We start from the raw sequence: 12,889 nt of genomic DNA, 5'->3' as shown, positions 1-12,889 counted from the left end.
ATGTAGAGTACTCAGGAAAATTATTTAAGGTACTGAAATTATAAAACAAACTCTTATTTTTAAAGATTCAATTGGATTTCATACACATTTGATTATTAAAAATGCACAAATGTTTTCAAACACCTTTATTAAAATGTTTACATCACTTTTAAATGAACAAATGCCTTGTTAAATACTCATTAAATTAGCTCATGTTAGTTCACTTTGCACAAGAAAACTGTGAATTGAGAAGACTGATTCACTGGTAAACAGTACTAAAAAGAGCTTTTCTAGAGAAAAAAAAAACAACAAACTACCACATAGCTCTAGCTCCCAATATTCCTTACCTGGCAGAATTTATTGGTCCCAAATAAGCCTCTTCTTTTCTAAAAGAGTAAAAGTCAGAAGTAGTCATCTGGAATTTTGAGGCTAGCAAGCATATTCACATGAAATTTAAAAAAAAATCCATTTGCTTTGCTCATCTCTGATTAAAAAGTCTGAAATATGTACTAACTAAAAAGCAGCAAGAGTTAACACTTGCCACTTTTTATAATGAAAGTCATGCAGAAATGAAAAGTAAAACCTATTAGTGCAATTAACTGGTAGGCAATAAAAATGAAAAATTGGGTTGTGGCTGTTGCCAGGAATTGAGGAGATAACTGGAGGGTATGTATGGACAAATTAACCATTTTATTACAGTACTTATAAAAGGAATTCATGAAGCTAGTCTTATCACACCATCTATTATATTTTCAATATCAAAATAAGAATAAACAGGCATCTTTGGGGGTATTCACAAAGTTTATGGAACTACAAATCTGTATTTGTATGAGTTCTTTTTTAAAAGATCATTACTTTCACTGATTATTCCAAAAAGTAATTTATATCCACACAGTGTAAGCAATCATATAAAAACACATGCAGTTGCAAATAAAACCTAGCCAAGGGGAAAAAAACACACCACAGCACTTCACTAAAGGCAGGATGAAGTCTAGGGGAGGGCAAAGAAGCCAGGGTAGGGAAGACATGAACAAATAACTTAGTACTAGATGACATTTACATTCGAGATAATTTTCCTGGGTGGAATTTTAGGCAAATAAAATAAAATTACAAACCTTTCACCTATCTCAATAATTTTCAAGGGGATGAAGTTCAAATTGTATGAACTTACAATGAGTCTTACAATGACTTCACCGGCCATCACATGGGGCTGGGTAGGGAAGCAAACCAAGCACTACTTAATTAAATAGCAAAAAAGACTGCTCAAGAATTATACCAGGGTTTCTCATATGTGGCTGGGTATCCATACTATTCTTGAAGATGAGGACATTTCATCTTAAACGTAGCTAACTGCTTTAACCTATGTTCTATGAAGCATTTGGTAACCATTTATACAGTCTAGCAGGCAGTACCAGCTTTCCTACTAAACAGGAGCAGAAATCAGGTTTTTGACTTTAAAAAGTTAAAGATCAGTCATTCAACAAACATTCTGGAGGTCTAATATGTTCCAGATGTTGTCCCAAATTAGATGGGGTAGGATGAGTCAAACCCAAGAAAGGACATTGTAAAAATGAAAAAGGGTGATGATTAAGCAAATCAACGAGGCAAGAGAAGGCCCATGAAGGTCTGTCCCCTCTTGCTCCACCCTGACTTTGAACTTTTTCCCCCTTTTCTGATTTTCTCACACTTTAAGCATCCAGGATCCTCCCTTTAACAGTGACATAAATGTGTTTATACTCCTGCTCTATTTGCCTTTTACTTTTTTTCTCTAAGCTGTTATCCTGGAGAAGGGAATGGCAGCCCACTTCAATATTCTTGCCTGGAGAATCCCATGGATAGAGGAGCCTGGCGGGCTTCAGTCCATGAGGTCACAAAGAGTCGGACACGACTGCATGACTAATACTTTAAGCTGTAATAATAATAATAAACATCTTAATAAGAGAAGGTTAGATTTACAGAACTCTTAGCATGTGCCAGGAACTCTACTGAGGGATTATCTCGTGCAGTCACCACCATCATGTGAGACAGATATCACTGTTACCCTCCTTTTACAAATGAGGAATCTGAAGCTTTGAGAAGCTTAATAACTGGTCGCCCTTGAGTTTGTAGGTTTGAAGTCAGGATTCAAACTCAGGCAGGAATCTCTCCCCCTACTCTTCCCCGCTAACGGACCACCAAGCAGGGTTATGGATATCGTGTGTAGCACTGCTCTAAGAGGTAAGATTTGCGAAGAAAGGAGGAGTGTTTCTAGAATTCCCTGCAGCCCAGACAAGCTACACAGAAGGCCTGCTTGGTGTTCAAGTAAGTTTCCTGGAGAAGTGAGTCTGTCTTTTTCTTTCTGACCAATATATGCCTTTCTAAGGATGAGCCCATTTCTTCTTGGGCTACTTCAGGAAATCCATAAATGAAAATTGGGGCTGTCCTGTTCTCTTTCCCCATTGTAACTGTTGGGCTTGCATACAGAAAAAAAAAATAAAGTTCCAGAAATACTTAGAGATTACACAGAGCAGGTGATGGCCATCCTTTGCACCTGTCCTTGATTTACTACAAAGCAGACCTCAGCTACTAAATCCTTGTGAGTTACAGCTTTCCAGAAGTTTGGCAAAGGATCAGTTTTTTAATCGCAATATTGTCAAATTACAGGAGCACAAAAAGAATGACTATTTTTCATCCTTTCCTTTTCCATTATTGGATTTATGGAAAAGAATGAGACAATAGGGTCTCATTAGAACTTCAAATATTCAGGAACTGACACTTCTAAAAGAAATAGCTTATGTCACTGAAGAGCAATTTATTTCTATGAAGTTACTACAAAAAAGGTTTTGCCTTTTATATTTAAATACTCTGACCATATGCCTTTATTATTACTGTTTTACTTGTTTCAAATCCTTAAAAACTTAAATAGAAACAAAGCAGACACAACTACTGCAAGACAAATTCCTTTTCTCAAAGATCAGGAAATACAAACACATCATTGGCAGCCTTATTTCAACTCCACAACTCAGTACTGCTTTGGATTTCAAATCAGAAGTCTCAGTAAAAATAAGCCCCATGGCACGGCATGCTGTGAGACCTGCATGTTTGCATTTGGGATGTGTAACAGTTGAGACTTGCCGTCCTGTCACTGCTTCTCCTGCCCAGAGCAACCTGACGGGTCCACCTGAATGCCATCAGTGTCACTGGGAGGAACACAAATGGCACACCGCACTCTCCCCAGACTGTTGATTCAACCCAGTGCCATATTTAGCTCTTTGCTAAAACCACACACTGTGACTGGCAAACAAAATCAGCTGTGCTCTTGTACCACAGGCATACCATTACTCCACCAGAAAGTCAACCAGAATTGGTATAAAGGCTAACATAACACACTTACGAAAATAATAGGTCACACTGATCTAAGTCTCAGACCCACTAAAGCTATTACTATGACTACTAGTACTACTACTACTATTTTTATCAAAACGTTGTAGACCTTTGCAGTTTTTGAGACTGGTTGACAATTAGCAGTATTTTGATAGCTGCAGAAATTAAGGGCCCTTTCCAGAGCCTTCCTAGTGGTGGTCAACATTCCTTGTAGAAAATGTGGAGCCAGTCCAGAGACTGGAAGCAACCAAACAGAGTATAGACCAGAATACATTTTTTTTTCTTTCCTTTCCTTTTCCCCTTAAAATGAATTTAGACAGTCTGACATCTTTCACTTGAATTCCATATTGTTAGGCCCTCTTTGAAAAGCTCTGGAATTCATCAAATAAGAATTATCTATTCCATAACACAGTTTGCTTTTGAACTATGGTGCTGGAGAAGACTCTTGAGGGTGCCTTGGACCACAAGGAGATCAAACCAGTCAATCCTAAAGGAAATCAGTCCTGAATATTCATTAGGACTGATGCTGAAGCTGAAGCTCCAATACTTTGGCCACCTGATGCAAAGAGTTGACTCATTAGAAAAGACTCTGATGCTGGGAAAGACTGAGGGCAAGAGGAGAAGGAGGCGCAGAAGATAAGATAGTTGGATGGCATCACTGACTCAATGGACATGAGTTTGAGCAAACTCAGGGAGACAGTGACCCCCAGACAGTTCATGGGGTCACAAAGAGTCAGTCACGACTGAGTGACTGAACAACAACATTCCATGACAAAAAGGATGGCTAGAGTAAGGAAAAAACACCCTGGGATCTATTTTGAAAGTAAACTAAACTGCATTTTAAGAGTAGTGTTTTTTGTTTTTGTTTTTTTTTGAGAAATTCCACCTTGGTTTCATTTCTAAAAGAACAAAAAAAGAAACATATATAGAATGTTAGAGATGTCTATTTCTGCCATAAAATAACGTCCTCTTTCTAGAGCACTCTGATAACAAAAAAATGCAAACTTTTCAGATATTAAGTGTTTCACATCAACGTAGACATTTCTGTCCTTGGGAATTTTTGCTCCTTTCCAACACATCACACTTTTAAAAATGTATAATTTTTAGTTTGCACACACACACTGTATTTTCTTGAAAATTGATTCATTTAACAATAGTTTATTAAATGACCGTCATGCACTGTTTTGGGAGCTGGACATACAGTAGAGAAAGCCTTCAAAAATACAACATTCTAGCTAGGGAGGCCTATACAGGTACTCCCTGTTTTTGAAAGTTTGCTTTGCACCACTTGGTTTTAAGAAAGACCTGTATTAGTACCTGTTTTCACTAACTGAAAGAAATCCCAACAGGATTTTTGCTTTTATGATAAAATCTGAAAATTGAAAATAGTGTTTAGCATTTCTTTTGAAATGCTTTTATAGAGAGAGGCAGTGGGCATCTCAAGCAGGGACAGTAGCACCACTAAGCTCCTTCCCCAGGAACTACACTCAACATCTCAGCGCTCAGCTGCCCAAGCTTTGACTTGTGTCTGGGCTTCTGTGCTTTATCTGGATTTATTTTGTGCATCCATTAACAAGATGTGTCCCTAAGGAAACTGCTTCTTCGCTTTACATTTCAACTTAGGGAAGATTTTATAGTAATTCTCTACTTTCAGATAGGGGAACAAGTATTTCTAAAGTTATAATTATGGTACTTTCAGAGTGTTTTACTATGAAAAAAATAAAACAGGAGAATGGGAAAGAAACACAATTTTACCACGGATAATTCCTAAATACATTTTCACTGCCTTGATACAACCGTGATTCTGATAATTTCACATGTAAAATCATACCAAATACGTAAGGATAAGGACATTATCCCATGATTTAGGGAAGTTCATACAGAATTCAGAATCATACAACTGGTGAAAATGGCAAAGCACATGTTCTTTGGCTTTCCCAGCCATCTGTGAGATCTCCACAGAGAATTTTCTTCAGCTCCCAAGTCCCAAGACAACAGTTGGATCTCAGAGCCACCACTGTCATCGTACCCTCAAAGAGAAAGGGAAACTACAGTGATCTGCTTTCAGAAGTTCTCTAAGGATGAGAGCTAAGTGATGGATGCATCTCACCTGGAAACCTTCCTCATGGGTTTCTGGTACAGTGTGGTTGGCTTGGTACTTTCCAGTGAATAACAAAATGACCACAAGTTACTCCTCATCACTGCAGATGGTGACTGCAGCCAGGAAATTAAAAGATGCCTGCTCCTTGGAAGAAAAGCTATGTCAAACCTAGACAGCATATTGAAAAGCAGAGACGTTACTTTGCCAACCAAGGTCCATCGAGTCCAGTAGTCATGTACAGATGTGAGAGATGGACCATAAAGAAAGTTGAATACCAAAGAATTGATGCTTTCAAACTGTAGTGTTGGAGAAGACTCTTGAGAGTTCCTTACAGCAAGGAGATCAAACCAGTCAATCCTAAAGGAAATCAGTCCTGAATATTCATTAGAAGGACTGATGCTGAAGCTGAAGCTCCAATTCTATAGCCACCTGATGGGAAGAACTGACTCCTTGGAAAAGACCCTGATGCTGGGAAGGATTGAAGGCAGGAGGAGAAGGGGACGAAAAACAGTGAGATGGTTGGATGGCATCACCAACTCAGTGGACATGAGTTTGAGCAATCTCTGGGAGACGGTGAAGGACAGGGAAGCCTGATGTGCTACAGTTGATGAGGTTGCAGAGTCGGACACAACTGAGTGACTGAACAACAACACATATTTTGGCTAAACTCTAACAGTTTTTTGTGAAGGTATTACAAGAAAATAATGTTTTACATTGTTAACACTTTTAGAACTTTGGAGTTTCCAAATGGTACAAGTGAAAAAGCTAAAAAGAAAGGAATGGGTGTTTTTACCATCTCCTTCTCTTTAGTGGTAAACCAGTTTAACACTCTGGTGGATAATTTTTAAATGGTTCTAGGTTGAAGGAATAAATTTTGAGTTCTTTTCCAGACAGTAGTTATTTTGTTAATGGGAGATGCCCTAAGGCACCTCTGCACCTTACTGAAGCTGAATGTCTAACTCTGACAGTAGATCTTTGTATGCAATCATATGGTCAGTGCAAATGTAAAATGTTCCATTTTCCTGGCTGGCTCCACAGGCCTGGTGATTTTCCACACTGCCAGGGATCAAGAGAGTTGCAGCAAAGCTGTAGTTATGCTGCTGGGTAATTTAAGAAGCCTCTTCAAAGAGCATTTCAAAAGTTCAGTTTAACAAATAAGACTTTCAATTTACATCTGCAATGGGTATGAGATTTAATTGAAGGTTTACTCATACCTCATTGCATGGACACATACATGCCCAGCAATGCTTCAGGTGCTGACGTTTCTATTCAAACATTAGATGAGTAAACTTAAGAACTGAAATTCAATGGCGTATGTACCCATATTCAGATTAAAAATGCATTTTGGAAAGTCTAATTGGCTGATATGATGTATTAAGGAAGCCTGGACCATGCTCAATTCCAATTCAGCTGCTCCTTTCAATGTAGGGAAAAGGCATTTAGGTAATGATCTAAATTATGTCTCTTAAGGAAATCCAGTGTTTTTCTTTGTTTTCATTCTTGAACAAATGAATGGTTAGACATGACTGGAAACCATGAGAAGAGAGAGGTGTTTTTCCATCAAGACACAAAGTTCTTGAAAGGCTTTCATTTTATCCTTATTATCTCATGTTCCTATAACTAAAATAATTTTTGGCCAATGCATGCATACAGATTTGAAAGTTCAGTAACAACTGTCAAAGACAAGGTAACAAAAAGTTTCTGTGAAATTATTAGATGCACTGTTGAGAGAATTTATGAGAAAAGTTATAAAATATTTAAGAAAAAGGAAAAACTACCTCGTAGGGTATGAATAAGAATTTAGCTCTATTCTGAATTTTATAATAGCACAGAAGAAGAAATGAAATGATGACAAATGCCATTAATATTTGCTGTGGAAAAGTTACTACCTTCAAAGTATTATACTTTATATTTCTCAATAAGGTATATTCATATTTCAAACAATAACCACAAAAAGCCCAAGGTATACATAGTTGACAATGAACTATCTTATCCAAAGAAACACACTATTCAGAGTGATGGGAAGAGCAACTGGATTCACCAAGAGAAACTAAAAAATAAGTCACCTGTTAGCTATGTTTTATTTACTATTTTGTCTCCTCAGGGTGAAATACAACAAGAAATAAACTATTTCAGGAATCTGGGCTGAAGAATAGGTTTTCAATAGATGTTAAAGTACTAAACAAGATAGGGGTTCACTTGAGGATAGCTTATGAGAAGTGATTATTCTACAGGATATTGAAAGAAGCTACCCAGCTTTGTTTGGAAGAACAGGTTGGTATCCGAGATAGAAGATGGTCACCTGCCTTCCGGCCTTTCCCGCTTTTCTTTTTAAAAAAGTGGCTTGAGAACACTCCAAACTTGGCTCTAGGATTTAAGCTTCTATAACATAAAATTCCACAGAAGGCGATGGCACCCCACTCCAGTACTCCTGCCTGGAAAATCCCATGGATGGAGGAGCCTGGTGGGCTGCAGTCCATGGGGTCGCTAAGAGTTGGACATGACTGAGCGACTTCACTTTCACTTTTCACTTTCATGCATTGGAGATGGAAATGGCAACCCACTCCAGTGTTATTGCCTGGAGAATCCCAGGGACGGGGGAGCCTGGTGGGCTGCCATCTCTAGGATGGCACAGTCGGACACAACTGAAGCGACTTAGCAGCAGCAGCAGCATAAAATTCAGAGCCAAAAATAAGTCTGAGAAATATCTTTTTTTTTTAATAGAACTTAAAAAAAACAAAGCAGAACTTTTTATTCTTATTAAAAAAAGGCATACAAATAACTACACAATATTTGCTCATGATTATAAATGCAATTAAAAAAATTATTGGTGCTAAGTCGCTGAATCTAAATAATAGTGATATATTTGCCTATTTTTCTGGTAAATGGCCTAAAAAACATCACAAGGCCTTTCTCAGTGACTAGTGATGTAATGAGCTTTCTTGATTTAAAAACCAATATCCCTCCTCAACAGCCAAACGCACTGACTGACATCCTTTCAAAACCTTTCTGTCAAAGCTAAGCTTGAAACGATATTCAGTAACTATCAGATACCTCCTGACACGGAGGCAAAACAGGTCCATGACACAAATTAAAAAGGCTTAAGATAAAAGAAAACCCCACCAGGCTGGAAGAATTGCAAAATCAGAAATCTGGACCTGTCTGAATGTATTCTTCATTCTGTAAAGCAAAGTGGAAATGAAGTGCTTTTTCCCCCAAATAGAGGACAACACATTCCTTACTCTTGCACTCAGAAGGAGCCTGACAGGCGAGGACTGCAAGGCTCAGTGCAAGGCAGCATATCTGGAATGTTCCAATCCTAAGCATCATTGTGGGCTGTTTCATGTCACATTCTCACAGGATAGCAGTAAAATGTCAGGGAGCATCTATACTTTCAAACTTTTAATTTGCTTTGAGTTTCAGAACCTTCCCCCCACTTTTCCCCCAAACAGAATCCTAACTTGAAACACAGTATAATAAAACATGGAAAACAGGTCTGGTTAAAGCATGTAGGTGAGGTCCCAGTCTCACCACTATTATTTTACTCCAACTTTCTCACTTGAAAATGAGAAAAGATTTGGAGAATTTTAGTAACTTGCTTGAACCTCTACAGCTAAGACCAGAACCCAGATCTCCTGCTCTGGTTACCAAGCTTGAAATAAAAATCCTTTTTTTAAAAATATAAATGATGTGCCAAATATTACATAGGATATTCTTATGTTAAAAATACTTCATTGTTTACCTGGAAATCAACTTTAACTGGGTATCTTGCATTTTATCCGTTCCCTTCTCGCATTCCCTTCCAAGGATGTCATGGCTATACCAATGTTGATTCTAGTGCTCCTTCTTCATGCAGGCTTACCTGTCACACTTAACATTTTAGGACTTTAGTTAGGAAAGTGGTCCCTGAGTGGTTTTGTGGATGGGTGACATAAAAACTATTATATATTATATGGTCATCTTGCTAGTACCTTTTTGTATGGATGGATTTGTATATACATATTTACTCTTCTCAGCAAAAAAAATTTTTGATTCAACTCTGCATTTATATAATACAAAATACACCATACCTGCAAACTAAAATAAATAATTTTAATAAAGTGCCTTCCTCTGCTCTCTGGGGTGATAATCACTTTATTAAATAAGGCTTTATTAACTAAGTACAGCTTGACATTAATATTTATTCATTTGACTTATAATTATTTTTATGAGATGCAAGGAGGCTACATTTCACACCAAAAGTAGTTTAAACTGAACTGCCTTCCTTTCTTTTGAATTTGTAAGGAAATGTAGTGTTTTGAATTTGTAACAAAGGAACATTTACTTCTACATAAAACTATTTTATCCACCAAATTTATTTCAAATATAAAGAAAGTTCTTTCTGTCCCCATGTGTTCAGAGTAAGAGCATCATATGTAAGAGAAAAATGAATATGCAAATAAAATAAAATCATCAGTTAAAAACGTGTCAATTTCCTTACATTTTGACCATGGACATGGCATCAAGATTTCCTAATCAAGCAAAGGAGAAAGACCTATATGAATTACATAGCAAGTTGTCATGAATCACAAAATCCCTTAGTAATGTTCATGAAGAATCCTAATATGAAGCAAAAATCACTGGTTTTTTAATCTATCTCTGAAGACTTTCACAAACATTTCTGAATTATTCTGTTTCCATTCTGAAATTCGGTCTTTCAGGATGCTGGCTTCAAAATCTTCACAACAGTAATTTGAAAATTTTTATTTACCCTTCTGTCTCCCTCAACTTCTAACACTTATTAAAATGGAAAAAAATAACGATATCCAATAGCATGAGAAGTTGATATGTCATTTTATTTAAAAGGATTCTTATAATTAGTCAGGAATCACTGAATCGCTGCCTCACATCAGAACCATATCACAGAAACAACTGTTGGCGGTTATCAAACCATTGCAGCCTGAGTGGCCTCCTGAAGCTGGGGTTAAAAGCTGGCCTCTGGAAATCAATTGTTCTCAGCAGAGAAGAATATTTCAGTGATATGGAAGCCGAAATGGAGACTATAATCTTTTGTGATTACCCTTGAGGCCGAAGCAAATACAAAAAGGAAAGTCTATGAATTGCTGATAATTTCCTGTGATGACTGATTCCCAGGAAATTCTGATATTACTCTTGCTTGTAACCAAAATGATGGTTCCCCAGAAAGTGTAGCTTCAAAGAACTCCACATCTGGCTGTCACAGTTCTTCTTCAGAGGCTACTCATCCATTAAAGGGGCTGGTCTTGTGAAGTGGCAGCTCTCTCAGAAGACAATGGAGGGTCTGATTGCACAAGAAGTGATGAGCTATGTGCCACAGGCTCTTTCTAGAAAGTTCTTTTAGGAAGGAACTGATTTAAAATGTATCTGTTTTAATCCCTCCCTTCCTGCCCCAGAAGTCTACAGATTGATACATTTCTCTGCTATTCCTGATAGCTATGGAGCTAGAATATCTTGGCTTGTATACTTTTAAAGTTTTATTTAGGCTAATGTTTATATTCTAAGAAAGAACAGTTTTCATACATATGTACATATCTTTAAGGGCTATATAATATTTGGGAATAGAGTATAAACCTACTGGTCGTATTTGAGGAAGCTTTGAGTTTACAGGTAGATGTCACACTGAATTTACAATTAGGTATTACTGCACAGGTTGCATGGGTTCTTCTCGTATGACTGGCAAATTAAATTCAAATTAAATTGGCAAATTAAATTAAAAAAGAAGGCAGTATGGTGAAGAGAGTTCTGTAACGGTCAAAGATCCAAAGAATGTTTAGAATATACTTCCTTTATCAATACAAGAAGGATAAATGAACATGTGGACTATTTTGAGTTTAAAATATGTTTAATTTCCATTTTAACTAACACCAGTTTGATTAATAAATAATGTGAGAATAAAGGTTCTCTATTTGGAAGTCAACAGCAGTGTGAAAATATAACAGAAAACATCTTTGTGTCTTTGGTGTCAATGACCATGTGTCACGGTGCAAAGTTTTTGGGCTCAAAATATCTTTATGCGTGGCCTTTAAAATCTAAATATTATTGAAGATAAATGGAGAAAAAAGGAATCCAGCCAAACTAGTTGTGGTTATTCCCAACCTCCACTTAATATACCTTCTCCCCAGCACTGCTCAAAATTCATTATTCCTCTTCCTTGTTTTCAGGCCGTCAGGTGATTCTGGTCTTTAGGTATGCACAACTTTTATAGCATTCGAGCTAACATAAATTGAGCACCTGCTTAGTGCCAGACATGACTTCTTCAAGATGACTGTAAATTTAAAACTCACAAATGAGGTCTTAGCCATATTCTTAGCATCGACCTTAGTTAGGATTGCTCTAACGCACAATTCTAGCCCCAGGGATAAACGTATCTTGATTTATTTAAGGTAACTGGCTAAGAAGATGAGATCAAAGAGATAGAAATATTAATAAAAATATTTATATTATTTATAAGAATACAGCTTTTCTGTTTGGGAATCACCTCATAAACATCTCATTTGAAATTGATGGGTATTTTAAATTACTAAAAATAGGATGGTGGTATGTTATATTGCTTCAGTTTTTTCACATCCACTAAATTCCAGAAATTTTCTCAATCGTCAGTCATATCCTCAATACTCCATAAATATAATAACTCAAATTTTCGTGATGTCATGATATAGACTAGGGAGGTATTAATCATCCCCTAGTTTTAGATTGAGGGAAAGTAGAACCAAGTTGCTTTTTTCAAGATCAAAGAAAACAAGTCCATTGCGGTGTTCTGACTCTTGTCAAGTGCTCCTTCCCTATGTAATGAAATAGCCCGCTCTTCCTTTTTCTCCCCTCCACTCTGGTTCCTGCTCCCCAGGGTGGCACAAAGTAGAGTCCAAGGCCAGACAGGACTGTTAGAAGACTCACTTTGGAACATGTCAAGAAGCCTTATTTCTCAGATCAGAGGGGATGTTCCAAGTGGTTTTGGGGAGGAAGTGGGATATCAATGCTGACTGACTGACTGACTAAATGAATGAATGCCACTGTCTCCTTTACAAGGTAAGTACTTCAAAGTTGAAACTTAAGTATGTATCATGTGATAATGGCTATTAGTAATCATTTTAGCATCTAATAGCTTCAGCTCATTTTGGAAATGGAAATTTTGTGGATTTGATTATCATGACAATTAACCCTTTTACATACTATGGAAACTTGATGTCTACATAAGGAAAACAAAGAAATTAGACCCACATACAAGTTTTGAATTGTTGGAGACTTTCTGTATATATCTAATTATCTGTAAATCACAAGCCTGTGAAAGAGAACACATATATTTCCTGCTCTACCTCTCAGATCTTCACTTGGCTCTAGAAACTGTCCCTAATAAGAGAAAACAAGTATGAGACTGACAAGACAAATTCATCTTCTGAATAGAATATCCTGCAAAGCCCGATGTTAGGA

The 12,889-nt window shown here is 37.1% G+C and overlaps 1 protein-coding gene across 9 annotated transcripts in view; it reads right to left on the bottom strand.

Moving 5' to 3' along the window:
• Positions 1-12,889, bottom strand: part of ZNF385B (zinc finger protein 385B) — a 372,985-nt gene that overhangs the window by 85,252 nt on the left and 274,844 nt on the right. For 6 of the 9 annotated variants that reach the window (XM_061433957.1, XM_061433986.1, XM_061433995.1 and 3 more), the window contains one exon: positions 327-365. The exons of the other annotated variants lie outside the window; for them this stretch is intronic. In XM_061433957.1, coding sequence (XP_061289941.1) covers positions 327-365 — 39 coding nt within the window. The remainder of the gene's footprint in view (positions 1-326; positions 366-12,889) is intronic. 9 annotated transcript variants of the gene reach the window in all.

Source organism: Bos javanicus, chromosome 2, assembly GCF_032452875.1.
Source record: "Bos javanicus breed banteng chromosome 2, ARS-OSU_banteng_1.0, whole genome shotgun sequence".
Lineage (NCBI taxonomy): Eukaryota > Metazoa > Chordata > Mammalia > Artiodactyla > Bovidae > Bos > Bos javanicus.
This window is presented reverse-complemented; position numbering and strand designations above follow the sequence as displayed.